General features: G+C 43.5%; 1 protein-coding gene across 1 annotated transcript in view; it reads left to right on the forward strand.

Annotated features, from left to right (window-relative positions):
- The first annotated feature begins 1,371 nt into the window (after positions 1–1,371).
- The window catches only part of ST6GALNAC3 (ST6 N-acetylgalactosaminide alpha-2,6-sialyltransferase 3), a 308,982-nt gene continuing 284,133 nt past the window's right edge, over positions 1,372–26,220 (forward strand). Inside the window, exon 1 of the mRNA XM_075002902.1 lies at positions 1,372–1,575. Coding sequence (XP_074859003.1) covers positions 1,558–1,575 — 18 coding nt within the window. The 5' untranslated portion in view covers positions 1,372–1,557. The remainder of the gene's footprint in view (positions 1,576–26,220) is intronic.

The following is a 26,220-nucleotide window of genomic DNA, read 5'->3' on the forward strand; positions in this document are numbered from 1 at the left end:
TTGACAAGGGTGCCCCGTGTGTTTGGTTTAGTGTGTTCCTACCAGGCATGCTAAATTAAGCTCCAGAAGATTGACCTCTGCAGTGCTGATTTTCCAGTGAGTGTAGACAATCTTCTCTCTCAATAGCTCTTCCCGTCTCCCTGACATTCAGGTGTGATAATGAGCTATCTGCCCCATCTGCACTTAACATTCCCCAGCAGAGAAAAGGCCTAGAAGGGCTTATTTTAGATAAACACGGCAGCTGGTTAGTGTTACCCAACTGTCAGAGGAGGCTGGACAAAAGCTCAGGTGGGAGAAGACACAGGATTTCCTGACTGATGAAGCCAGGAAGAGGCGGAGGTGAAAGTAAGGTAGCACACTTTGGTGTGCTGCTCTGTCAGGAGCCTGCTGCGACACTTTGCTGTAGGCACACAGGGTGTGACTTGCGGTACTTTCTCCCGGCCGGGCTCTTGCTGGAGGCTGGTGCTGGTGGCCCTGTGTGTGCAGCCAGGTGAGCCAGGCAGGTGTGAAAGGGGCCAGCGGGAGGCATGCTGGAGTGGGCGTGTGCACACTCCCAGCTGGGGTCTTGGTGTGTCTGAGCGTGTCCTGCTGCCCATCTCTTGCTGGATGGCGGGCAGCGCAAGTGCAGGCCATGGTGTTCGCTGCTGCCAGCGGCTCCTGGGAAGAAGAAAGGGGAAGGGAGCAGCAGGCCGGGGACTCCCTTGCGCCATTGCTGTATTTTTCTGTGGCAGTGCCTACACTGCTGTCTTCCATCTCTTGGCAGTGGACAAGAGCAACAGAGCAGGGACCCAACTGCCAGCCAAGTAAAGTAACCCAGCAATGACTGGAATTGCCCCAGCTCCCTGAACCCTCAGTCTGACACTCCCAGTGCCCTGCCCTGACTCCTCCATAATACAAAGTGAGACACAGGGCACAACAGAAGACTCTCAAATAGGTTATTTACGGTGGTTACTCTGGGTGAGTGGCTCGTTTTTACAGGCCGTTCCAGAGAAAGGCAAACCCCAGTAGTACAAAGGGGTTTGAGGGTGCAAACAAATATTCCATACCAAGCCATGGATTTTTTTTGCAGTCCTAGTAAAACACACTCTCTCTCTTTCTCTCTGAACTCTCCTGACCTGACCTGGAGAAATATTTGCTGTTGATCCATTAAGAGGGACTAATTCGGATTCCCTGTAAGTGAGCAGCTTGCTTTTCAAATCCCACAGACATCTGCACCCTATGGAGCTGCCATTTGGTACATATCATATGATAGAAAACATCCAAGAGCTTAAAAAAATACAAGCTAGAGTCATGAATCAAATTCAATCATGTGACTAAGGGGAGGTGCTGAGCTGGCAGCTAGCCAGTGGCAGAAGCTGATGGGTGGAACAAACAGGGCATGAAAAGACTAATAGGACTAACGGATCTTAGAATTGTGGGACCCTTATGTGGCTCTTCAGGAATGTAGGGGGGACTTTTAGCAGCTCTGCAGCTCCACCAGCCTTTTGCCTCACACTGGAACTGCTTCTGACAAAGTAGAGCCCTGCTGCTTTGTGGCAGGAAGGATAGGAAAAGAACATGGCCTGCATTTTGAAGGTAAATCTCTATCGCTTGCTTGAACGCATTGTTAAAAGGAGCCCCTGGCTGCTCTGAGGCACGGATTCAATGTGGTCCTATTGCATCTTAATCTTCGCTGTCTCTTTGGGTATTGGTTTTGTTTGGCAAATGAATACGGGGAGATTCTGAAATGCACAGCTGTGTTCTGCCATTCGTTGCCTTGTTCGCTGCATTGTCAGAACCGCAGGCTGTCAGCTAGTGCAAAAGAGACGGTGTGCAGAATAATAGGAAGGCAGGAAGTGGGTGCAGGGCTCTGTCTTGTCTTAGTTGACTTTTGTTTGAGCTGAAATTCTTCCAGAGCTATAGCATCGGGGAAACTGACTTACAGTACAGAGGACAAAGGAAAAAAAATCAGGAAAGCTGTTTTCTTTCCTCCATGTGCAGCACTTACTGCTTTGAAGAAGAGACAACAGGCGTACAAAAGCTGCATCAAGTTGCTTCTTAAATACACTCCCCTACTGAATTTGCATAAGAGCCATATGCTACTACATTTTACAGTGAAAATTGCAATAGTTAGTCACTATCTTAAGGATTTTTCTCTTTATGCCAACAGATATGAACAGAAACCTATCTTGCACTAACATCTTCCTGTCAGATACCACCTTCCCAGCTGCTTTATTTACTAAGCGAAAAGTATTCACAAACTACATATTTTATGGATAGGAGCATCCCTGTAGAAGTACAGAAGAACTGAATCATCTGGGAGGAGGCAGGAGTGCAAGATGATTAAAAAAAAATAATCTTGATTTCATTCCATTATTTTTACAGGGGGAAGTCACTGCTAGAGCACTTATTTTTTATTCCGTGGTTTAAAGATAAACTAGGTCTGATTCGTCTGCAGTCCATTGCCTTTTTAAGACCTCGATTTTAAACGTGGGCAGCAAAATTCAACCAAGTAAATAAAACAGGGCATGCAGACCTAGTCATAAATAGCCTTGTTTTCAGTTTGATTAGTCCTCTAACAAAGGATTGACATTCTAAGCTTTGGGACAGTCTGATAAAGCAGCTTTCTCCAAAAGATCTTCAAAGTTGTTGACTGCAAAGCTTGACAATAGTCTTCAAACAACAGAAATCTTTGTTTTGCTAAGAAGTGCCTTCATATGATTTTTTTTTCACCTGAACTTTTTTCTTTAAAAACAAAACAACCCCCTTCTTGTGCTCTCCACCCCCGCCTCAGTGGCTATGTAAGACAATATGTGCATGTGTCTTAATTGGCTTTTTTGCACATGTAGCTTATTACAGTTTTTATTAGTAACTATGCTGAAAGCTGCCTCTGGTGCAGAAACCTCACTGAACCATCTGCTGCTTGAAGTGTCCCAATAACTATCTCCAGAAGCAGTGAACAAGTGATATTTGATAAATTAAGATTCGGGACTTGAAATAAGTTTTCACAATTGGGCATGGATTCATAGAGAGAACTCTTAGATGTCACTAGTGGTCACATCTGCCACCGATCCAAAAATGACAGAGGTATGTTTTAGACAACTAGGTGTACTATTCTTACTACTAGGAAACTTCTTGCGCAGAAATTTTACTTCTGGCCTGAAACAAGAATATGCCAAGCCCCTTTGCAGGAAGAGTCAAAGGTCTTTTGCCCTGGCAGGCAGCGTTCCTCCCCTTCTGCAGAGCTATCTGCAACACACAGTCTCTGCAGGGCCTTCCTTTTTAGACTGTTGTCAGTAACCCTGCTTTTCCAAAATCATTGAGTTCCACTGGACTTTTAGCTTTTAAATTTAAATCAGTGGGTACCACGCAGCTGCTAGTGCTCCAACAAGCAGCTGGTGTAATTCTTAATCTTGTTAAAAGAGACAGGTGTGAAGATAAAAAGTGAAAGAGATATGTAGAGATTAGGATTGTGGTAAAGCAGGCATAACTTTTGCAGACAAAAAAGATACATGAATAGTCTAATGTCTAGATAAATAAAAAATTCATTATTCACTTCAACATAGTGGTTTTTTTTTTTCATTCAACTTCCAAACCATAAACACTTCCTATATTATATGGGTAGGATTTTTCTGTTACTTTCAGACCTGGCACGAAAGGCAAGCAGCAGGTACCGTAAAGGGACGTCATAAATTTGTTTCTGAAACTTTGAACACTGTGATGAAACCAAACTTGGAATATGTACGAAACTTGTGAGCTGCACTCAGCTACACTCCTTTCCTAAAACTATGAATCTGGTAGCCACACACTGGTCCTGCTCCCATTTGTACACTGTACTTGTACACTACCCTGTTGGTTTTCATGTTGTTGAGCTCTTTTGGCTCCATTGTAGTCTGTATTCTGATAGCCAGAGGATATAGGGAGAATTACTTGTCCTGTGGGGATGGATGTTCAAAGTGAGAAGTAGACAGGCACAACTATGCAGACTGGGAGAAAGGATGTGAGTGTTCTTATGTCAGTTCTGCTATAGACTGTGACTTTGAGCGACTAAGTCCAGTAACTGTCTGCCTCCCTATGCGGGTGGGTGGGAGCAATATCTGCTTCACAGGGGTCCGGAGGTTTGGTTAATGTCTGTAGAGTGCATTGGAATCTTCTGATCCAAATTACTGTATGAGCCCAAAGGGCAGTGGTGACTATTAGAAACTGGTCAATTTCATAATTGTTAAAAAGATAACCAATCCTCTCCTTTCACTATCCATACTCCAGGAAATACTTCAAATGCTACGTTTATTGAGGTTATCAAAGAGCAAATACTTATCAGGTGAGTAATCTGAAGTGAGTGGCCACCATTTTGTTACAACTTTGTGCTGTCACATCAGTGAAGAACTGGCAGGACACCTCTGCTGAGGGTTTCTGAAGCTTTATCTTCAGATCAATGGTGGGCCAGTCTATTGCCGTTGAAACAGTAACACTCGTGCCTTCTAGTCATCTGAGCAATTCTATTACTACTGAGTGGTAAGTCACAGCAAGAGGGATTTTTTTTAAGGTGTCTCAATAAAATCTCTGGCAGGCCCACAGTTCAGTCAGCTTGTTTGTCTTGGACTCAACCATCTTATTTTGTGTGTAATTGTTACTATGGTTCCCACAAACTGTAGCAATGAAAACTGGCTAAGTTTAATGGTTGCCACTTTAAAGGTCACCTTTCTTTCTGGTGAGGTCTGAGAACCCCCAGTGTCTGAGTCAACTGTTAGAACATAAGAATGGCCATACTGGGTCAGACCAAAGGTCCATCCAGCCCAGCATCCCATCTGCCGACGATGGCCAATGCCAGGTGCCCCAGAGAAGGAGAACAGAAGGCAATGATCAAGTGATTTATCTCCTGCCATCCAGCTCCTGCCCTTGTTCTGAAGGCTAGGGCACCATACTTTATCCCTGGCTAATAGCCATTTATGGACCTAACCTGCAAAAATTTATCAAGCTCTTTTTTAAACCCTAATAGAGTCCTGGCCTTCACAGCCTCCTCGGGCAAGGAGTTCCACAGGTTGACTGTGCGCTGTGTGAAGAAAAATTTCCTTTTATTAGTTTTGAACCTACTACCCATCAATTTCATTTGGTGTCCCCTAGTTCTTGTATTATGGGAAAAGGTAAATAATTTTTCTATATTCACTTTCTCCACACCATTCATGATTTTATATACCTCTATCATATCGCCCCTCAATCGCCTCTTTTCCAAACTGAAAAGTCCCAGTCTCTCTAGCCTCTCCCCATATGGGACCCGTTCCAAGCCCCTAATCATCTTAGTCACCCTTTTCTGAACCTTTTCTAATGCCAATATATCTTTTTTGAGTTGAGGAGACCACATCTGCACGCAGTACTCAAGATGTGGGCGTACCATAGTTTTATATAGGGGAAGTATGATATCTTTTGTCTTATTATCGATCACTTTTTTAATAATTCCTAACATCCTATTTGCCTTACTAACTGCCGCTGCACACTGCGTGGATGTCTTCAGAGAACTGTCCACTATAACTCCAAGATCCCTTTCCTGATCTGTCGTAGCTAAATTTGACCCCATCATGTAGTACGTGTAATTTGGGTTATTTTTTCCAACATGCCTTACACTTACCTTACACTTACCCACATTAAATTTCATTTGCCATTTTGCTGCCCAATCACTCAGTTTGCTGAGATCTTTTTGTAGTTCTTCACAATCCCTTTTGGTTTTGACTGTCCTGAACAACTTGGTGTCATCTGCAAACTTTGCCACCTCGCTGCTTACCTCATTTTCTAGATCATTGATGAACAAGTTGAACAGGATCGGTCCCAGGACTGACCCCTGGGGAACACCACTAGTTACCCTCCTCCATTGTGAAAATTTACCATTTATTCCCACCCTTTGTTTTTTGTCTTTTAACCAATTCCCGATCCATGAAAGGATCTTTCCTCCTATCCCATGACCACCTAATTTACATAAAAGCCTTTGGTGTGGGACCGTGTCAAAGGCTTTCTGGAAATCTAGGTATATTATGTCCACTGGGTGCCCCTTGTCCGCATGTTTATTAACCCCTTCAAAGAATTCTAATAGATTAGTTAGACACGACTTCCCTCTGCAGAAACCATGCTGACTTTTGCCCAACAATTCGTTTTTTGCCCAACTTTTGCCCAACTTTTGCCCAACAATTCGTTGGTAAATGTTGACTTTTTAATGGTGGGCACTGAAAACAAGTAAAGGAAACTACTTCAGACAAGCATCCATTTCAGTTCACTTTGCGAATGGTCATATATGCGGTTGCCTTTTACTGGAAAGCAATACAGGAATAACCACACAAATGTTTACTGTAGTCTATTTCTGTTCTGTCTTGACATGACCTGTGGAGGAGGCTGAGCTGTAATATTTTTAAAGCAAATTAAGCGATTAACATGATGTGAATATTAGCCTTTTCCATGCCTAAAGAGTGGCAGATTGTGCTGGAGGGACATAACAGGAGGGCATTTTTTCTCCTCATCAAACTGTGTTTATGGGAGTATGTTTTCTGTCATCTTTGCACAATTTTAGTTTTTGTGCTGTAACCCCAGGGGCACTGAGACCACGTACTAGGGAGAGTGAAGTCTCTGCTCTACAGCCTTGGCTGAGAGCCAGCTGGCGCTTAGCTCATGTGGTAGAGCACAGGACTTTAGTTCCCAAGGTTGCAGGATTATAATTATTACAGAATTATAGGATTATAATTCAAAATGACTTGGACAAACTAGAGAAATAGTCTAAGGTAAATAGGATGAAATTCAAGAAGAACAAATGCAAAGTAGTAGGAAGGAACAAAGTGGGAAATGACTACCTAGGAAGGAGTACTGCAGAAAGGGATCTGGGGATTATAGTGGACCACAAGATAAATGAGTCAACAGTGTAATATTGTTTAGAAAAAAAAAAGGGGGGGAGAGAGAGAGAGAGAATGAACGAACATCATTCTTAGATGGATTAGCTGGAGTGTTGTAAGACACAAGAAGTAATTCTTCTGCTCTATCCTTTGCTGATTAGGCCTCAACTGAACTACTATATCCAGTTCTGGGTGACACATTTCAGGAAAGACGTGGACAAATTGGGAAAAGTAGAGAGAAGAGCCACAAAAACGATGTATCATCTAGAAAACATGACTTCTCAGGGAAGATTGAAAGAATTGGGTTTGGTTAGCGTGGAGAAGAGAAGACGGAGAGGGAACATAACAGTTTAAAAGTACATACAAGGGTGTTTCAAAGAGGAGAGAGAGAAACTGTTCCCTTTTAACCTTTGAGGATAGAACAAGAAATACTTCAGGTTGGACATAAAGAAAAACTTCCTCACTGTTGGGATCGTTAAACACTGGAGTAAATTGCCTGGAGAGATTGTAGAATCTCCATCCTCAGAGATTTTTAAGAGCAAGTTAGACAAACGCCTGTCAGGGATGGTCTAGATGGTATTTAGTCCTGCCTGGACCAGGTTGCCTCTTGAGCTCCCTTCCAGTTCTATGATTCTATGATAAATGCAGAATTTAGAAAGATGTTTCCTCCCCACTTTTACATGGTGCACATTTACAGTACAGCAAATAGAGGTTATTTCATGTATGCTCGTGGATTGCTGGCAGGCAGTGCTGACCCAACAGTCATACTACAATTGAGAATGGAACCTGTCACGGATAAAATCCTGTCTTTATAAAAGGATTTGCATTCCTGAGGACATCACTTCTACACGGTGCAAAGGCAGAATGTGAAAGTACATATCCCTTCGCATGCTATGCAGGCAGGCCAAGCCGGTGGTACGCTCGGGTTGGTCATATCCATAGCTTTTGCTTGATGCATCATTTGAAAAGTTAAATTTTGTACATTTAGCCCAGAGGAGTGGAAGATCCGCACCACTAAGTAATACATTTATTGCAACCGAAACCTTGGGGTGGAGAGCTCTGTCCCCATAGCTACCACCTCTTGCTCTGATGGGAGAGGCTCTCGCATTGGTGTAAGTAGCATTTTCACTAAGCCCACTACAGAGGCGCTCTTGCAGTGCAATAGGTGTAGACACATATTTAAGTATGTGCCTAGTATGTTCAAGTACTTTGCTGGATTGGGGTCATAGCCAGGCTCTCAACCAAGTACCTCTTCAGACAGACTGAGGGAGTGGCACCTGGTTAAACCTCATGGCTGAATCTCCTCTTGCTAGGATGTCACCTGCTTTCTTACCATGTGTGTTCAGGCCTTGTTGTGCTCAGCACTGGACTTGTTTGGGGCCTCTAGACCCTGTTGAAATAGCTAATTGTAATACTAATATCTTCAGGCAAATGCTAAATCTGTACTTGGGGCTAAAAAAGCAAAGCTGAGCTCAGCCTACTGAATTGCCCAGCTTGGTAGAAGCCTGTTTTGAAGAGGGTGAGAAGGCAGAAGGTTGCCCAAAGGAGTAAGTCCTGATGTCTTTGCTGTATGGAAAATAACACATGGCCCCTCAAACTAAGGGCCTGATTGTCGCTCCCATGAGACAGACTCTGCAAGGGCAGGGTCACAGATCTTTCCTACCAACTTCTGCATTGTCCGAGGTGTGGTGATTGTTTTTAACGCCCCACCTTGCAGAACAGGCCATGTACTCTCCAGCTCCTGGGGATCTTCAGGAGGTTGGGCCATCCATGGAGAGAACCTGTGAATCCACGTTGACCATGGGTTCTTGGCATGCTGCTGGGATCTGACTTCATAAAAGCGAGGGGCTGGGGAGTTCCCATAATGGTGAGTCCTGTGGGAAAGGTCTTACAGCCCAGCCTTGCTTGCTCACTGCCTGTGTCCTCCTCCACATGATGCTTCAACCCTGGAGAGCACTCTGCAGTGCCTGGAGGGAATGGAACATGGCAGGGCTGGTGGCCCTCTTCTAGATCAGAGAATCCTTCTGCACAGAGGATCCTCAACAAGCTCTGTGGTCCCTCCAGTTTAATTTAGTGTATAATTCTCCTCAGCTGTCTGTCCTAAAATCACGTGTAGTTTGGCAGGCTGCTGTACTTCAGTGGTGGATGAAGTCATTCCCATGAGTGTACGGTTACATCTTTAGGGATGTGTTAGGGATCAGTCATCTGAGGTTCCATTTGTTATAGCTGCCATGTTTCACACTTGATGGGACCAGTAAGACTCCTTATTAATTTATACATTGTCACGGAATACGGAAGGGGTGGAAGAACTGATCATGTCAGGAATGCACAGGAGAAATTTGTACCTTTCAGGAGTTGTTATAGGAATGTAGGACTGGAAGGGGTCCAGAAGGGTCACCCAGAGGTTTCAACAGGTCTGCCTCTTACCTCCCTCTGGACAAGTGTATTCTTGAGGTATAACACAACACCTTCTCCCTTCCTCCTGATATTCCTGAATAAACTACATCCCTTCATACCAATATTCCAGTTGTGAGGTTTATCCTGCCAAATTCGTGTGATGCCGAATAAACCATTTGTCTCGTGTATGAAGCTCTTCCAGTTCTTCCTATTTATTCCCCAGACACCTTGCATTTGGTTATCAGACTTGTCTACTGATCTTGCTCTTGTTGCCCCATGACTCTCTGATTTTTCCATGGCCTCATCTTCCTCCAAACATCTAGCCTTGTATTAAGCATAAGAAAGGTGAGTTTATCTGCCCTCTTTGAATCTAGTTTAAACCCTCCTCCCTAGGCTGGCAGGTTGGTGCGTGAAGATGTTTTTCTCTTCTTTGTACATGGTTGAGGAAGCCAAGCCCTCTTGTTGACACTGTGGCTACGTCTACACGTGCACGCTACATCGAAATAGCTTATTTCGATATAGCGACATCAAAATAGTCTATTTCGATGAATAACGTCTACACATCCTCCAGGGCTGGCAACGTCGACGTTCTACTTCGACGTTGGGCAGCACCACATCAAAATAGGCGCTGCGAGGGAACGTCTACACGCCAAAGTAGCACACATCAAAATAAGGGTGCCAGGCACAGCTGCAGACAGAGTCACAGGGTGGACTCAACAGCAAGCCGCTCCCTTAAAGGGCCCCTCCCAGACACAGTTGCACTATACAACACAAGATCCACAGAGCCGACAACTGCTGCAGACCCTGTGCATGCAGCATGGATCCCCAGCTGCCGCAGCAGCAGCTAGAAGCCCTGGGCTAAGGGCTGCTGCACACGGTGACCATAGAGCCCCACAGGGGCTGGAGAGAGAGCGTCTCTCAACCCCTCAGCTGATGGCCACCATGGCGGACCCCGCTCTTTCGATGTTGCGGGATGCGGATCGTCTACATGTGCTCTACTTCGACGTTGAACGTCGAAGTAGGGCGCTATTCCCATCCCCTCATGGGGTTAGCGGCTTCGACATCTCACCACCTAACGTCGATTTCAACTTCAAAATAGCGCTCGCCATGTGTAGCCGTGACGGGCACTATTTCGAAGTTAGTGCCGCTACTTCGAAGTAGCGTGCACGTGTAGACACGGCTTCTCTGTGCAGCCATGCATTCATCTCTAGAATGCACAGCCTTTACCCTCAACGGAGAGGATGAATGAGAACACAAGTTGCGTGCCCTTCACCTGTTCTCCCAGGACACTGTAGTCACTGCTGGTTTGTTTAGGAAATTCATGGCCATAGGGATAAGCAGCATGGGGTAGCTGGTCAGAGGGATGCAGCTTTTATACTAGGAAGCTTATATCCACTCAGCTGCTGTCATGGTACAACTTCTGATGAAATAAATACAGCCCTAACTAAAGTAGTTACACCATCACACAATCTGCGTGGACTCCAGGTATAATTATATTTCAAAAGGTGATAACCATGTTGCTAGAGATCAAGTTAGCTACGCCTCTGGCAAACATGCTTATTCAGGGTAGCTGGGGAACGCTGAAAATGAAATGAGCTATTGACTCATGTCAGCCACCTGCAGGGCCCGTCTTTGAGGAAAAAGGGGGAAGTAGGGGAAGAGCCAGAGAGAGACTCCCAGAACAAGCAAAGCTCAGGAGGAAGGCTGGCTGAGGCAAACTGCTCTTTCTTTTTGATTGCTTTTGTTTCCATTAGAAGAAGTAGTTTTGCTTACTTAATGCATGCGATGGGCTGAGCATAGCATGGAGACAGTCATGAAGAGAATCTTAGGCCAAGTCTGCCCTTGGAATTTACATCTGTATTATTGCCTCACTCATGACAATGTAGCTCTGAGCAACATAGATAGCTAAGCCAACCTAAACCCCAGTATAGATGTTCTCCGATTGACATAGCTACGCCACCTCTTGTAGAAGTAGATTAACTCCTTTGGTGGCAGAGGGTCTCTTGTTGGCTTAGGAGTGAAGTACTACAGCAGCATGGCTGCATTGGTGCAGTTGCATGATACGTTGCTTTAAGGGTAGCCCATCCCTCATGGATAGTAAAATGAGGTTTTATGAAAGACACATTTTCATTGCATTAACCAGGGGCAGGCAGCAGAACCTAGCCCATTCAACAAAGGCCGTGGTGTAGGATAGGAGACTGTCCTCAAAAAGCAGCTGGAAGTCGCTAGAAAAAGGCGTTAGCTTCATAGGCAGAGCAATTTGTAAAGACCAGATGGGGAATGAAATATTAATACGCCCTGGTTCTTAAAATGATCCATTGCCTTGCATGTTGGTATAGTGTAGGTCCAGGCGTCACGCACCTCTTCCTGTCTTAAACTTGTCTTTGATACTTCATAGTAATGCTACGGAAGACCCGGCAGGTTGATAGCGAAGGACTGGCCTCCAAGGCTGGTGTAAGGTGATTTCATTCCCATGTGATTGGTGTTTCAGTCTTTATATGAACATTCGGAAACCAAACTTCATGTTCGTTTCTTGCCATTTCTCATCCTTTTCTTAACCAGTGGTTTTATCTCCTTCCATCTCTATAGTATATTTTGATTTAAGAGCATTTCATTACAAAAATGAGATAAGATAGCATCAAGAAATGATGGGGGATGTTTTAGTGGTTCATTAATACACCTTTTAGTGGCACTGTGAAGCCACTCATGGCATGTATTAATTGGCCATTACAATTTACACTTGGCAGTATTTTAATAATAGCTCTTACACTTCTGTGATGTAAGTATGAAAATGGGAGCCTTTGCTTCCTGTGTGTGCTGCACCTTTAAACTCTTAAGAGCTTTGCCTCTCTGCAGGCCTTGTCCTCAGTTTATCTACACAAGGAAATGCTTCTGTTTTAACTGTTCTGGTTTTGTTAGTGTCAAAACCCCTTTCTTGTGGTGGCACTTATAGTCATCTAAAAGTGCTTAAGCTATATCTAAACTGCTCAGGATTGTCGGCAAAGGATACAAGAATTGCCCAAAGCATGTGTGTATATCCTGCCAACAGTTCTGTTGGGAGAGGCTTTCCTGAAATTTGGTCCATCTACATGGGGCCAAATGTTGAGAGAACCCCCTCTGCCAACACATCCCTTCTTCTTCTTGGAACAAGGGTGACTGGGATGTCAGCAGAAGGCTCTCAGTGAGGTAGACTTCTGTCAGGAGACCTCAGGGCTTCAGACAGAAACCTGAAATCCAGACATAGCCCAAGTGTTGTAGATTCTGGTTCAGGAGATGAAATAAACTACGATAGAAAATGGTACCTCTATGCCCATATAACTGCATCCAAGGTACAGCTTGATTGTCAGTGTAACTTGATTATTTAAAAATCATATGCTTAGCCAACTAGTCATATGAGTATAACTTCTTTGCTCTAGCGTTTTTTACATGAAGAAACGCCACTCTTGCTCTTTCAGTGGAGAGGGTCAGAGAGAGGCTGTGTGACTCCCTGCGGAAAGCACTTTGTCCCATGGGAATGGGCACTAGGCTAGTTAGAGCCGTTGGGGAAAAAACTTTTTCATTTTTTAAAAATGGAAAATGGCTTTTTGGCCAAAATGATTTTTTTTGTGTAGTGGGGAAACAACATTGACTTAGTCCCCTCCCCTCCCTTTTCCCCCCAGAGCTAAGATTGTAAAAAAGCGAGAATGAATTTTCACTCTCAGCCTCTTCTTGGCCAAGAAGTTTTTTAAAAAAAAGCATAATTTTCCTTGCGGGGTGGAGCGGGGGAAGAGAAGTGTCACTGCAAATTTTGAACAAGACAAAGTTTCTCTCTTGAAATGTTTTGTGACAGACACTTGTTTCAATTAGCTCTAGTGGGTGTTACCTACATAAAATTCTCTGTCACTCCTGTACTATAGAGCATGGTTTCCAAAACTGGGGGGGCGTGAAGCAATTCCGGTGGCGGGGGGTGCAAAGTGACCCAGCCCCCGCAGTCATTCCCCTACCCCAAAAAAGAGCCAGCCTTTGCTTCTGGCTCTTAGCCCCTGCTGTTTTACGTGGGCAACTCAGTGCAGCAGCTATAAAAAGCAGGCAGCCGGCGAAGTTCCACATGGAGCTAGCTGCTTCTTGCAAAGGTGAGTGAGAGTGGGTTGCAGGAGGAGGATAATGTTAAATGGGGGGCTGGTGGTGCCTGGCTTTGGGGGAGGGGAGGGGAGGAGCTCAGGTGGGCAGCTCACAGCTTGCAGGGCTTGGGCAGCTGGCCCCAGCTGCATGGGGCACAGGCGGCTCGGGCTGGTGGGTGGCTGGCTGGCTGGCCTCGCAGCATGGTGCTCGGGTGGGCGGGCAGCTGGGGTGGCTGGTGGGTGGGTGGCTGGCCCCGGCAGCATGTGGCTTGGGCAGCTTGTGGGCAGGCAGCTGGCCCCAGCAGCACAGGGCTCAGGTGGGTGGCAGGCAGCTGGCCCCAGCAGCATGGCACTGGGTCAGCTCAGGTGGGTAGTTCTGGCAGCACAAGGCTCGGGTGGGCATGCTGCTGGTAGGGACAGCTTTGGCGGCTGGCACAGGGCTCAGGTAGCTGGCCAGCTGGGGCTGTACGACGCACCCACAAGGGGCCAAGAAAAACTATTTGTGCTTATTTTTAATTTTAAATAACATTTTATGTCAAGTTTTTGTGTTTATTTTAAATTACGAATGGAATTTTTTGTAAAAAAGGGGGTTGGGTGATGGTAAAGAAGAGGTCAGGGGGACGTGAGGGTTTCTCAAAAATCAAAAGGGGGGCACTATGCCAAAAAGTTTGGGAACCACTGCTCTAGAGACACACACACCTTTATGCAGTTCCTAGGGCTCAAGGTGTAGCCCTCTTAATTTAAATAGTCACCCTTACCCAATTCCTACTCAGGGAATAACTTCCTGCAGGTTTGCTGGAACTTTTACCAGTGAAAAAGCCTTACATAGTAATATTCTGATTATATTTATTGACAATTATCAAGGAAGCAAAACATGCTTGCCAATCCTGATCAAGGCAGGTGAAGTTTCCCTGTTGGCCAAGCAAGATCAGCCTCATCTGGATTCCAGTTGCTGCACGTCACGGTCGTGCAGAGGATTCTTGGCAGCTCTGGTCTCAGGCTGTGTCTTGGTGAGTTCTGCTTTAAGGTCTTCCTTTCTTTTCCTGCCTTTTCCCCTGCTGGTCTCCTCCTTGGACCCCAGTGAAACCTGAGTCCTGCGTAGCTGTACCTTAAGGAGTTATTCTGCTAACATTTTACAAACCAACCCTAGCCTACTGTAGTAGAATTACTAATCAATCGTACTCCACCACCTTAATTGATTTACACCCAGCAAAATTAATTATACAACAGACAGAAGCAATTAAACATCTTAGTCTTCAAGGTGCTACAGGACTGCTTGCTTTGTTTTTAATTAAAAACCAGACAGAGATCACACAGAAACAATAGGAAAGTCAAAGCCATCATGATAGAATAAGGATTCAACATTCCCAACTCTTGCTGACTCTGAGGAGTTTTTTGCCAGATGAAATCCTGTAAAATGGAGTTTCTGATTATCATCTTGAGATCTGTTTTTGGCTGGTGATACGAGGGCTTTTAGGACAAGGCCCCCTTCTGAACAGGCTGGTATTGCTTTATTTTAATGCAGCGTAGTGGTAATGTGAGGATTTGACTCTGCTTTACGGCTAATGGCTGCTGCTCTTTCAGTCAAGCAGCAAAGGAAGGCCTTCCAATGTGGCTACAGAAAAAAGGGTGTATTATTAAAGGGGGTTTTATGGGTGGGAGGGAAGGGCTCTTAGACCAACTGCTCTTCTCTCCTCTTTTCCACTGATTATCGTATCTCATTGAGTTGGGAGGGACCTTGAGAGATTATCAAGTCCAGTCCCCTGCGCTCACAGCAGGACCTGTCACCATCCCTGACACATTTTTCCATCTAACCTGCCCCTGAAGGGTTGAACTTTCAACCCTCAGTTTACAAGGCCCCTGCTCTAACCACTGAACTATCCCTTCTCCTGGTTCACACCCTTATTACTGGCTTCAAATCCCTGTCCCAGGAGACAACCAACTCCCATTCTCTCCCTCTGTTTTGTAGATCAGGTAAGGTGGGGCCTGATCTACACCATAGACCTATGTTAAAACAGCAGCATTGCTCAGGAGAGTGAAGGATACTGCAGGCAGCACTATGTCAGTGGGAGAGGCTCTCCATTTGACATAGCTACAGCTCCCTGGGAGGCTGTAACTGAACTATGCTGTGGGAGAGCGCTCTCCTATCCGTGCAAAGGACCTTCATTACAGCAGTGCAGCTGGGCCTATGCTGCCCTTAGAGGTTGTGCAGGGTCACTTCAGGCTGCAGAAAGCAGATTTTTAACACAGTGCCACGTCTCACCCACTTAGCCAGGCAACTTTTCCGACTGCTAAATCTGTGAACGCAGCTATCCCGCCTGCACTAGACCACACGCGGTGCTTAGAGCCAGAAACAGAATCCACATAGCCAGTACACAGCTGCTATCTCGCATATAGTTACCACTGGCAAAGTATGTCCTGTCCCTTGTAGGAGCTGGTCCATATCTGGGATAATGGCTCGTTCTCCTGCCTGTCGCTCCGCAGCTGAAGTGATATAGGTCACTGCTGTTGATCTAAAGCTCCCTTGTTCCAGCCTTACTGCTGTCAATGTGGAGAGTCAATATGGTTCCTCGTGACTGAATCTGCTGTGCTTTGGAATCTGGTCCTGGCTGGCATTCCCTGAACCCTGAGACGTGAAACTGGATGGACCGAGGCATTGTGGCTAAGTGCACAGAACTACCCCTACCTCCCACTGTGTTCCAGGAGGTCCTATGCCTCTTTTGCAGTCCTTGGGTGTGACTGTTCCCCTGGCCTCTTAGACTTCATGTTGGACCCTTGCTCTGTGAAGCCCACGCCCACTCCCACTTCTCAGCCAACCTGCCATCCACTTGAATTGGGTGCATGATGTCCAACTAGCCTGTCTCTAAATGCCCAAGACACTTCTATTCATTCTTATGCTCCAGAAAGGTCCATTTGTCACCCTCTTGTTAACCTGCCCTGTTGCCATGAATATAAAATATTTGTACAGTTTATTTGCATGCTTTAATGTAGAGAAGGGAACATATGAAATATTTATGAAGGAGAAGTGTTGTACTCCAACTATACCTAAAGAACCAGATTCTAATTGTACATTTTAAATCTCAGGGGTAGCCGAGTATCTGTTTCAGCAAAAACTACGAGGAGTGTTATTGCACCTTCAAAGGCTAACCAATTTAATTGGGTATAAGCTTTTGTGGGCTGAATCATACTTCATCAGAGGACTCATTATTTTATATGTTGTGTTCTGTGCTCATGATGATGTCTGCTGGATTTTTGGTCTTGCGTGTTGATTCATGCAATTCTTCACCCTTTCTCAGCTCTGGGATTGTCATTAGTTTTCTGTATAGCTGTATTCTTTTTCTGAATCTTCGCTTCCTCTTCCTTGGTGGCAGACTGTTTCTTACCATTGTAATAGATCCCATATTCTCTCTTGTGAAACTTGAGCCTTGTGGTTGGATCTTTTTTCAGTGCCTAAGAAATATCAATTGCTAGTGTTTATGACTCACTGAGAACTTGAAGTGTCATCTTAAATCCAGACTACTAAAATGTATTAGATTGTCTGGCCAAACAGGAATCTTTTTTTCTGCTGGGTTCCTACTGAAAAAGGGGAAATGGAACTGTATCATAGAATTATGACTAAGCCAAACAGCAGAAATGTTTTGTTTTGTTAGAATACAGACTAACCCAGCTACCTCTCTGTCGAGAAATATGGACATTGATGCCTGTCAAATGCGATAAAGATTTTAAATCTGCCCAGACCTGTCATATATGAGTGACCTCAGAAGATATGCAGTGTGTGACTACTTTATTGACAAAGGTGGAAGTCAGTCTTTAGATCACTTCAAAGTTTGGCCCTGTGCGTGAGAGTGGGAGCTGGTGAGTTGGTACACCATTCCCTGCAGAAGGCTCTTACCTGAGATGGGCTAGAGTCAAGAGAGCTGCTTTTTGCTAAAGGCTGTGCTTGTGCAGCTTGCTGTTTTGCTCTTTGGTGTATCTTGTGTCTGAGATGCATGCGATACTCATGAAAAGAAGGACTGTGAACACTGAGCTTTGTGTCTGCTAGAGTCAGCGTTTCATACGGTGACGCTTGTGTATTAACAGGTTTAATGTTCTTTTACTCATGAAAGCTGGGGTGGGCGTTATTACCATTTCTAGTGGGAGTGGCTGGCTTCAGAGAACCATTTTGAATGCAAATTGCAAGTGCCTGAAGAGTCTCATACTTGTAGGCAATGTCTACACTGCAGAGATTTTCAGAAATAACTTATTTCAAGGTTCCAACATTGCAATAATATATCTCTGAAAAGAGCGTTCACAGTGCAAGAGCATTTCAAAATTGGGCATTTACAGCAGAGATCCTAACTTTAAAAGAAGAACAGTGATGGGATGTCTCCCTGGAGGCCAATTAAGTTGTAATTACCTGTGCTTAGTACACGGAGTCAACATCAAAATTGAAAGGGGGGGGCTCTGAAAGTCATTTGTTTTGGTGGAGTCTCTATTCCAAGTTAAATGCAGATTAACAAACTTTGCAGTATGGACATTTAACTGCCAACAAGCAGACTTGAACCTGGGACCTCTAGAGCTTAGCGCAGGCACCTCGAAAGCTTGAGCTAAAGGAAGGCACTCTCAGCTTAGGCATTGGAGGACACATTCTTTTTCTGTGACATGCTCTAGATACCGCTACATGGCACAGTTAACCACACAGAGATGTGTGGGTTACAGACACAAGGTTTTATGTTTTTTTCTTCAGAAAAAAGTGGGATTTTCCACTAAATATTCCCCAGTGTAGATGAGCCCTTAGTGTTGCATGTTTTACCTTGGATCTTCAGTTTTGAAAGTCTGTTTACTACCTGTATATTAACTAACACACAGGAAAAATCCTATGATGCAGAATGACTCCCTCAGTCTGTATGCCATGCAGGTCATTAATGTGAGGAAATGGAGTGCGGCAGTTATGCTGTCTTCAAAATCTGCAGGAAAATCTTTTCAGTAAAAGTGAAAAGAAAATGAGCCTGACAGAGGGACCTCTCTTCTGAGTTCTCTGTTTGTCCAGGTTTACACTCAAAAGCAAAGTCATGTTCCATGTGAGTAACTTCTATAGTGTACAATTCTTGATGCATTCAAATGCAAGTTCCCATGACTAGCCATCTCCTGTTAATGGCGCCATTAACACTGCTACCGTAACATCGGTAAATTGCCTTGTGAAGTGTTGCATGAAAGATGCTCCAAAGCAGTTTATTTTCATAAATGGATTAAACTTTCCCAGAAATTTCTCTGTAGTGAGGAAGAGAGAAAACTTGTCAGCAATTTAGTTGTAACCAAGGGAGGTCTTAAAAGTAAAATAAATCTGAACATGGAGTTCCTGTAAAAATACGTGAGGAAGAAATTTGTGTTTTCTGATGCAGGAAGAAAATGAGTTTGCACATTGTAAAACTGACCAGCAATTTTTAAGGGCCTTTGTGTTCTAACAGGATTATAAATATGCATGCAGTATTGTAACTATATGGGTCCCAAGATACTAGAGAGACGAAGTGCATGAAGTAAAATCTTTTACTGGACCAACTTCTGTCGGAGAGCAAGATTTTGAGCTACACAGAGCTCTTCTTCAGAGTTTGTCTACTTAACAAAATTAATTAGGTTACACTGATGTATAACCAGTAATTAAAGTGGGGGTGCATGTCCATGCTATGTGCCTTCTGTTGGTGGTGGTGAGCATCCTCCCCAGGAATGCTTCCACCGATTGGATATAGGACATTGTGGGACACTGGTTGCTGGAGCCCAGCCACGGTGGGGCTGTCAGAGCTGGGGAAAACAGGCCCAGCTGTGAGCCTAGCACCTGGCTGCCTGCTCAGGAGGTCTTTGACAGTAGAAGGCAGGGGCTCTAGCTGTCAGCTCTGCCCTGGTGTGACAGATGACAGCCAATGTAACTATTGTAATGTGGTGTTTGCATGGGTGCCACATCTCTTGAACTACAATGACATAACCCTCTATGCCTCTTACGGCGGTGGTGTTGTTACGTTGGTGTATGGGCCAGTTACTTTGGCGGAAGCAGCACGGTAATATGGACACTGACATAATCTGATAACCTACTTTACATCAACCTAGCTAGTGTAGACTAAGCTTCAGGGCCGCACAGGCTACTTAGAGTACCACAACCGTATAGAAGATCCACAGATAGTTTAGCATAAGTAGTTAACATACATTCTATAGAATATTTCAATTTGTGACTACTGTTCTAAGTGGTTAGCAGCATTCACATATTGAATGGCCCCCTTATGCTAACCCTTCTGTAGCTTTCCTATTTCTCTGGGATGCCAAGTACTTTCCCCAGACCAGAAGAAGAGATCTGTGTAAAGTCAAAAATTGGTATTGCTCATCAACAGAAGTTGATGCAATAAAGGAGATTTTTCTCATCCACTTTGTCTCCGCAGTGGTAATTGGCATTTTGACATGAATGGAAGTTATGCTTTGGGCTTCAAGGGGAGATTGACTCAAAAGAAATGGGAAGAATGCTTCGGCTTCAATAGATTTGTCCTTGTGCTCTCATCTCTCCTGTTCCTAATTCTGGGTGGTAGGAGTAGCTCAAGGACTTCAGGCTTCATTGATTCTCCACTTTCAGACATGGGGGCTGTAATCTGACCATTTGCTGAAAACAAACTAAACATGAAGCAGCACTGTGTGTCTAAGTAATGAGTAAATTAATATAACAACTGGCAACAGGCCAAATGCTGCCCTTTAGCACACTGATCTTGAATGTAAAATAGAAATTATCCTGGTGTTCAGTAGTTTTGTTTTCATACAGGAATTTAAAATATTATTTATAAACCAGGACTCAAAGGGACAAATTCTGCTGGTCTTAATCATAGAAACAGTCCTTTTAACATTCAAAGGATGACTCGCATATGCAGTGCCCCAATTTGTGCCCCCAAATTGTTGCAAATTATATTCAAATCTGGCATGTATCCATATCTGATTTGTTTAGTAGTAGCTACCTTTACTATACATCTTTGCCATGCAATCCACAAGGGAAGGCAGTGAAATGTAATAGGAGCTGCTCTTTGCCGAAAGCCACAGGAGGAAGTAATAGAAGCATAATAGCAGATTCAAAGTGCAGCAGCAAATCAGGTTTAAGTACCACATATTTTGAAATTCTGGTTTACTAATACATAATTAATACCATATTTTAACAAATGGATTGTTGAAACTTTCTCTCAGTTCCTGAGTTCCTGTGACAATAAATGGCTCAGTACATCTGTTTGTTTTATGAATTCTTAAACGACCCAAATGCATCTCTGATTCCCTGTGTCTCATGGCTTACAATGGGTATTACTTGCATTTCATGTTTTAGTACACATTGTAGCCAGGAATGAAAAAGAAATGCAATTCCCTGTTTTGTGGTTCCCCAAACATTTGTTTTAGAGGCAGGAATTACAGCAGAGTGCTCTTGCTAGACATTCTTCCAGCTCTTCTAGAGGAATCGCATATCCTAGGATAGAAAATTCATTATCTGTACTGGTAAATCTTCACATATGAAATGGTAGCAAAATCTGCACTAATTAGTATGAAGCCAGGAAATCAAATTGCTTTATATTTAGTGAATGCTGTTGGACAGGTGTAAAGAGAGAGAGAGTGAGTGTGTGTGTGTGTGTGTGTGTGTGTGTGTGTACATGAATATCAGAGATTTGAGAGCTTAACTCAGTTACATAGCAAGAATGATTAAATTAGCTCTGCTTCTGCAATACACAGAATTATGTTTGGATTTCTTTTCTGAAAGACTGGTTATGAAATTTGCATTAACTTTAGCATCATCTTATGAGTTTTCACAGACCATATTTCTCCACAAGACTGATTCAAACAAGAATACTTTCTGCGTAAATCCGAAAACTGGTTTACCTGCTCTAAGTGCCTCCCAATGCTTCAGGATGCCAATGACTAATTCATGTCAGCCTGCACAGTAACAATAGAAAAGGGTCTCAACTAACTGTTTCTGGCCCTTCTGCCAAAGAACATGACCTGGAAAGACCTAGTGGTCTAACATGTGGCGTTTTGGTTTTTTTTCCTTGCAAAGCCTTGCTGAGTGAAAGGGGGAGCTTAAGAATTGGTGCATAGAGGAAAGAGTACAGATTCAATGATCACCCCTTTCTGATTTGGCCTGTGAGGATCCAGTGGATGAAGGAGAAGCTAGTGCTGTGGCAATTTCAGCCTTCGGGAAATGGAAAAAGCAGGTGACAGATTCTGGAGTCACTATATCACATCTGTTTGCTTGCAGCCATGGGAGCAAGAAGTTGTTAGGAGGGTGTGTGGATGGGGATAGTATATGGCAGTCGTGTCATTTCTTGTCTGCTTCTATAAGGGATGTGCAGAAACACGAGGAGGATGGGGGTGGGCTCTTCTGTTCTCTTCTTTGCAGCACCTACTTCTACTGGGGAGCACCAGAGTTATAGTGGCTATTTTGGACAAATGGGATGCAGGTTAGTGTAATATTGTGCTATGTGCATGGGACCCACTTGAATGTAAACCTCCAGGAAGCATGTGCATAGTCCCAAACTTGGTTATGCTGTTTGAGATAACACTCAAATGGTTTTATTGTCTTTAGAGAAAAACAAAGTCCTTCCTCATGCCTTACAACCCTGAATATCCCTGGGAAGTGTCACAGCAAGTAAAACTTAATGAAATGGAACACAGAGTGTCATACCCGACAGATGATGGCATTAGAGGACTATGTATTTAAAAACGGATGGGGGGGACCCATTAAAACAGATTGTTCTTGTCCTGCAGATTAAGTTGGTAATGGGAACCCCTGAAGTTAAGGAAATTAATAGCTAACTCTATTGTTCAGTTCTTGATTCTGGAACAATAGATATCTTACTAAGGTTTCTACAATAAAAAGTGCAGCAATATTGGCGAACTGTTGACAAGAGTTATGGCTTGTGATTGCTGGAAAAGACTCAGAAATGTGTTCCAGTGAAACCTTTCAGTGGCAGCTGGTTTTTATCATTTAGCACCATCTTATTTTTCTAGTCCATGAAACCATTTAACAGTTGTCGTCCACTGTGAAGTGCAGTTCTTCACCTTCTGTAAATTTCCAAGTGTGTGCTTTTATTTTCAGCCAGAAAGCTCCTATTGCTTGTTTACATATGTGAAATCATGTGGTGATTTGTTGCAAGCTAAATATAAAGTCCATCTATCTTTACTCTGTTGTCTTTTCTGAAGCATAACCAGTGTGCACAAAGAATACCTATTTCTGTGTCAGCTCCAGTGAATCACAGCACTGCCCTGACTTTCCCAAGGGGGCTATTTAAAATCCATATTCAGGATGATTAACTTTCTCACCAGGAGAATAAGATTCTAGGAAATTATACAATAGGGACTTTCATGAGTGGGGTATGTAGCTCATTACTGTTGCACAAATTCCATGATGTTTGTTAAATGTTAAGAGATGGATGAGGGAATGCTTAATGCACAAGGCCTTTAATAGAGAAGAGTGTGATGAACAGGGATGATTAGTTCCACCTGTCTGCCTCTGTTGGAATCCATACCTATTCTTATTCCTTAAAGGGCTATGCTCCAAATAAATTCCTTTCTGTCACACACCTTAACCCTTTGAGTTCTGCACATAATGTTCACTGAAAGGCTACACTGCTTCCCTTGAACAACACTAATTTCATTGGCACAAGATTGTAGACAACATAATCCACAGAAGTACAAGTAGCATCTTGTTCAATATGCAACAAGCCAAGGTTGGATAGGGCCAAAGGTAAATGTCTGAAAGTTTTGATTAGATACCAGTGGCACTGAATATTACACTGAATGCCTTTGGAAAAAAATTACATCAGGATGGTGCTGTAAACATTTGTCTCTGATTTCTCTGATTTTTCAAAATGTACTTCTAATGTACTTTCATGAACAATAGCTTACAATAAACTCTCTCCTGAAATGCCTGCTAAATAATCATTCTTAAAGAGTTGCAGAAAAGGAAGATGAAGAACACTAGCACTTACTGCATACTTGGCTTAATCTAATTCTTGGCCTCCCCCCCACCCCTCCACTCTCTGATTTGCTCACCTTGATTATCTTTTTCTGATTTGTCCTCCTTGCTTACTGTTTTTGGTTCTCTGTGCCTTAAAATTGAGTCTGTTCTGGTCTGGCTATGGTCTGAAGAAGTGGGTCTGTCCCATGAAAGCTCACCTAATAAACTATTTTGCTAGTCTTTAAAGTGCTACTTGACTGCTTTTTGTTTTGATAGCATGTAGACTAGCACGGCTTCCTCTCTTTCTTTCCTGTCTGTCAGTTCCTAATTTTCTCTCTCAAACATCATCTGCTACTCACGCAATACTTTTTAATACCTTCAGAGTTAGTCCGCGAGAGACCACAGGCAATAAACATATTGCTGCACGTGACTGGAATGCCATTTCATTTATGGCAGCTTGGAGCTGCATGCTCAAAGGCAACAAGATGTGCTGCTTTTCCAATTGAAAGGATCTGTGGCCCATCTGGCAAACGCTGTAAATAAACAGCGCTGCTTTCCCTTGATTGGTTTAGTTACTAAAACATGCAGGGAGAACCAGATTTTCTTTTTTTCCCCCTCTTCTGGTTCACAGTACTCAAGTCACTAATATCTGCCACTCTATTCTGTGTTGCAAAGATTTGGAAATTTTGATGCTGCCTTTTTATTCTCTGAAGGACATTTTTATCCCTTTCCCCTAATGGGCCAGATCTTCCGGTAATTTTAGTAACACCATGCCAGTTTACACTACCTGAGAAGTGGACTCAAACAGTACAGCTTTCTTTATCATCATAGGCTCTGTTAAATGTTAACTACCATAGAAACTGCCAAAACCATAAGCAAAGAAATCAATACCAGCCAAACTGATCTTAATCCCAGTTTATTTGTGGGTGTACTTAGTTTGTTGGTTTTTCAAATGGAGCCAATGTGCTATAAATTACTGAACAGACATACTAAGGGTAAGCCTTCTTAGTGAGATTATTAATGGGAAATTCTTTGATGGCTCTCTTTGAATGCTCCTTTGGAACCAAACCACCTTGTGTCTGCGCTGATAGTGTAATGTCTTATTTAATTGTCTGGACGATTCTCTTCCGGAATTTTCTTGCCTCTTTTTTTTTCTTACTAAATAAAATTAGTTTTTTCTCTGAAATGTTTTTTTTAAAAAACACTCAACTCTCAATTCTTATTCTTCTCGTGTGTGTGTGTTCCAAGGTTAACTCTGGCTCTGCTCAGATGGAATTAATTAGCCTGCCTTGCGTGCAGCTCTGTCTCTATTGCCCTAAAGGGAAGATTGCATTTCTCATAGAATAAGCACTTCTTTTTGTGAGATGACATAACAGAGTGGATTTTTTTTATTTTACAGAAAATGAGGAATTCTGCATAGAAAAGAATGTCTCCACTCTGCCTGGGAACTCTAATACAAAATTGCCAAATCATGGGGATCACCTTACCTCAGGAGTTCACAATTGCTTTCCAGAGTAGGCATACAAAGAACTACTTTCCATTCAGTAACCAGGTCGCTGAGGACCCAGTTAGAGAAGTCACTTTGCTTTGAGCATTTTTATTAGCTGTGAAGAGAGTCTGAAGCTATTTTATCTCCTGATTCTGTGGGTTTTTTTTTTAAGTAAAACTTGTTCTCAAGAGGAGAGCGTGAAAAAAGCTTGTTATAAGAGGCACAAGCAAGAATGGTGCTGGGGATGTGCTCAAAAAGTAGTTGGGTGTTTGGTATTCAAAGCAGTCATCCCAACTCTGCTGAGGCTGTACAGATACATTGGGAGATTTATTTAAACTGAAACACATTTCAACAGTATAAATAATGGAACAAACAGAGCTTTTAAAATCCAAAAGCTCACTCTTAACTTTAATTTCTTTCTTTTGTATCTGGAGTCGGAGGGTCAAACTCCTAGCTTTACTGGTGCAGTTGTATCAGCATCTGTGCAGTTCCAGTAGGGTAAGCGAGAGCAGAATTGGGCCCTGCAGAGTCTCTGTAGGCTGCAAGACAGCATAAAATATTTGCCAGGCAATGCAAAATCTGTCTTCACACTGTGTGTAATTGCAACCTTAAATCCAGATTCTCTTTGTTGAAGGATTTCATGAACACAGAGAAAAGTACGATTTTATGCTGATATTATGTACCAGTTTCACACAGCCGGTGCCCAACAAGGTGACCATGACGGTGTAACCTGTTTTTCTGATTTGTAGATTAATGATTACATAATTTTGTCTCCTGATAGTTTTCATTTGTAGGTATCAAAACTGCTTAAAAATCAGTGTTGTTTGTGCTGTTAATGGAGTTAAGCTCTGTGTGTGTGTGTGTGTGTGTGTGTGTGTGTGTTTTCCTACAAGAAAAAGGTGCTGGAACTGAAGTCTGATGATTCCTCATAGGCGTTTGGGTGTTCCATTTTAATTCCCCTGTCCCCTTGCTGCTACAAGACTCGCAGGAGCCCCTGCCCCAGACCCCACCAGTGCTACAGGACTGGTGGAGGGGGCCTCTTGCCTTGATCCCCATGCTTCTGCAGAGCCGGGGGGCCCCAGCCCTGGTCCCCCCCCCCCACTGCTGCAGAACTGGTGGTGAAAATTTTTCTGGTATTCTAATGGGGAAAAGGTGCCGGAATTCTTTTCTGCCAGAAAAAAGCTCTAGGAAGCATGAACAAAGAGATGGTCATTCAGCAAGTCAGTGGAAGAGCAGGGGTAGAACACAGGTCTTAGGATTCTAAATCCTGTACCTTATCCATTGGATGACACCGCATCCCCTCCTACTCTGAATCCAGAATTTGGAGCAAGTGTATAGAACCCACATCAAAACAGAACACAACATTGGAACCCGTGCAAAGTGAAACCAACAAGTTTTAAGCAATTATATATGAATGCCGGTATTCCTGTAAGAATC

The sequence above is a fragment of the Carettochelys insculpta genome, chromosome 9 (assembly GCF_033958435.1).
Source record: "Carettochelys insculpta isolate YL-2023 chromosome 9, ASM3395843v1, whole genome shotgun sequence".
Classification (NCBI taxonomy): Eukaryota; Metazoa; Chordata; order Testudines; family Carettochelyidae; genus Carettochelys; species Carettochelys insculpta.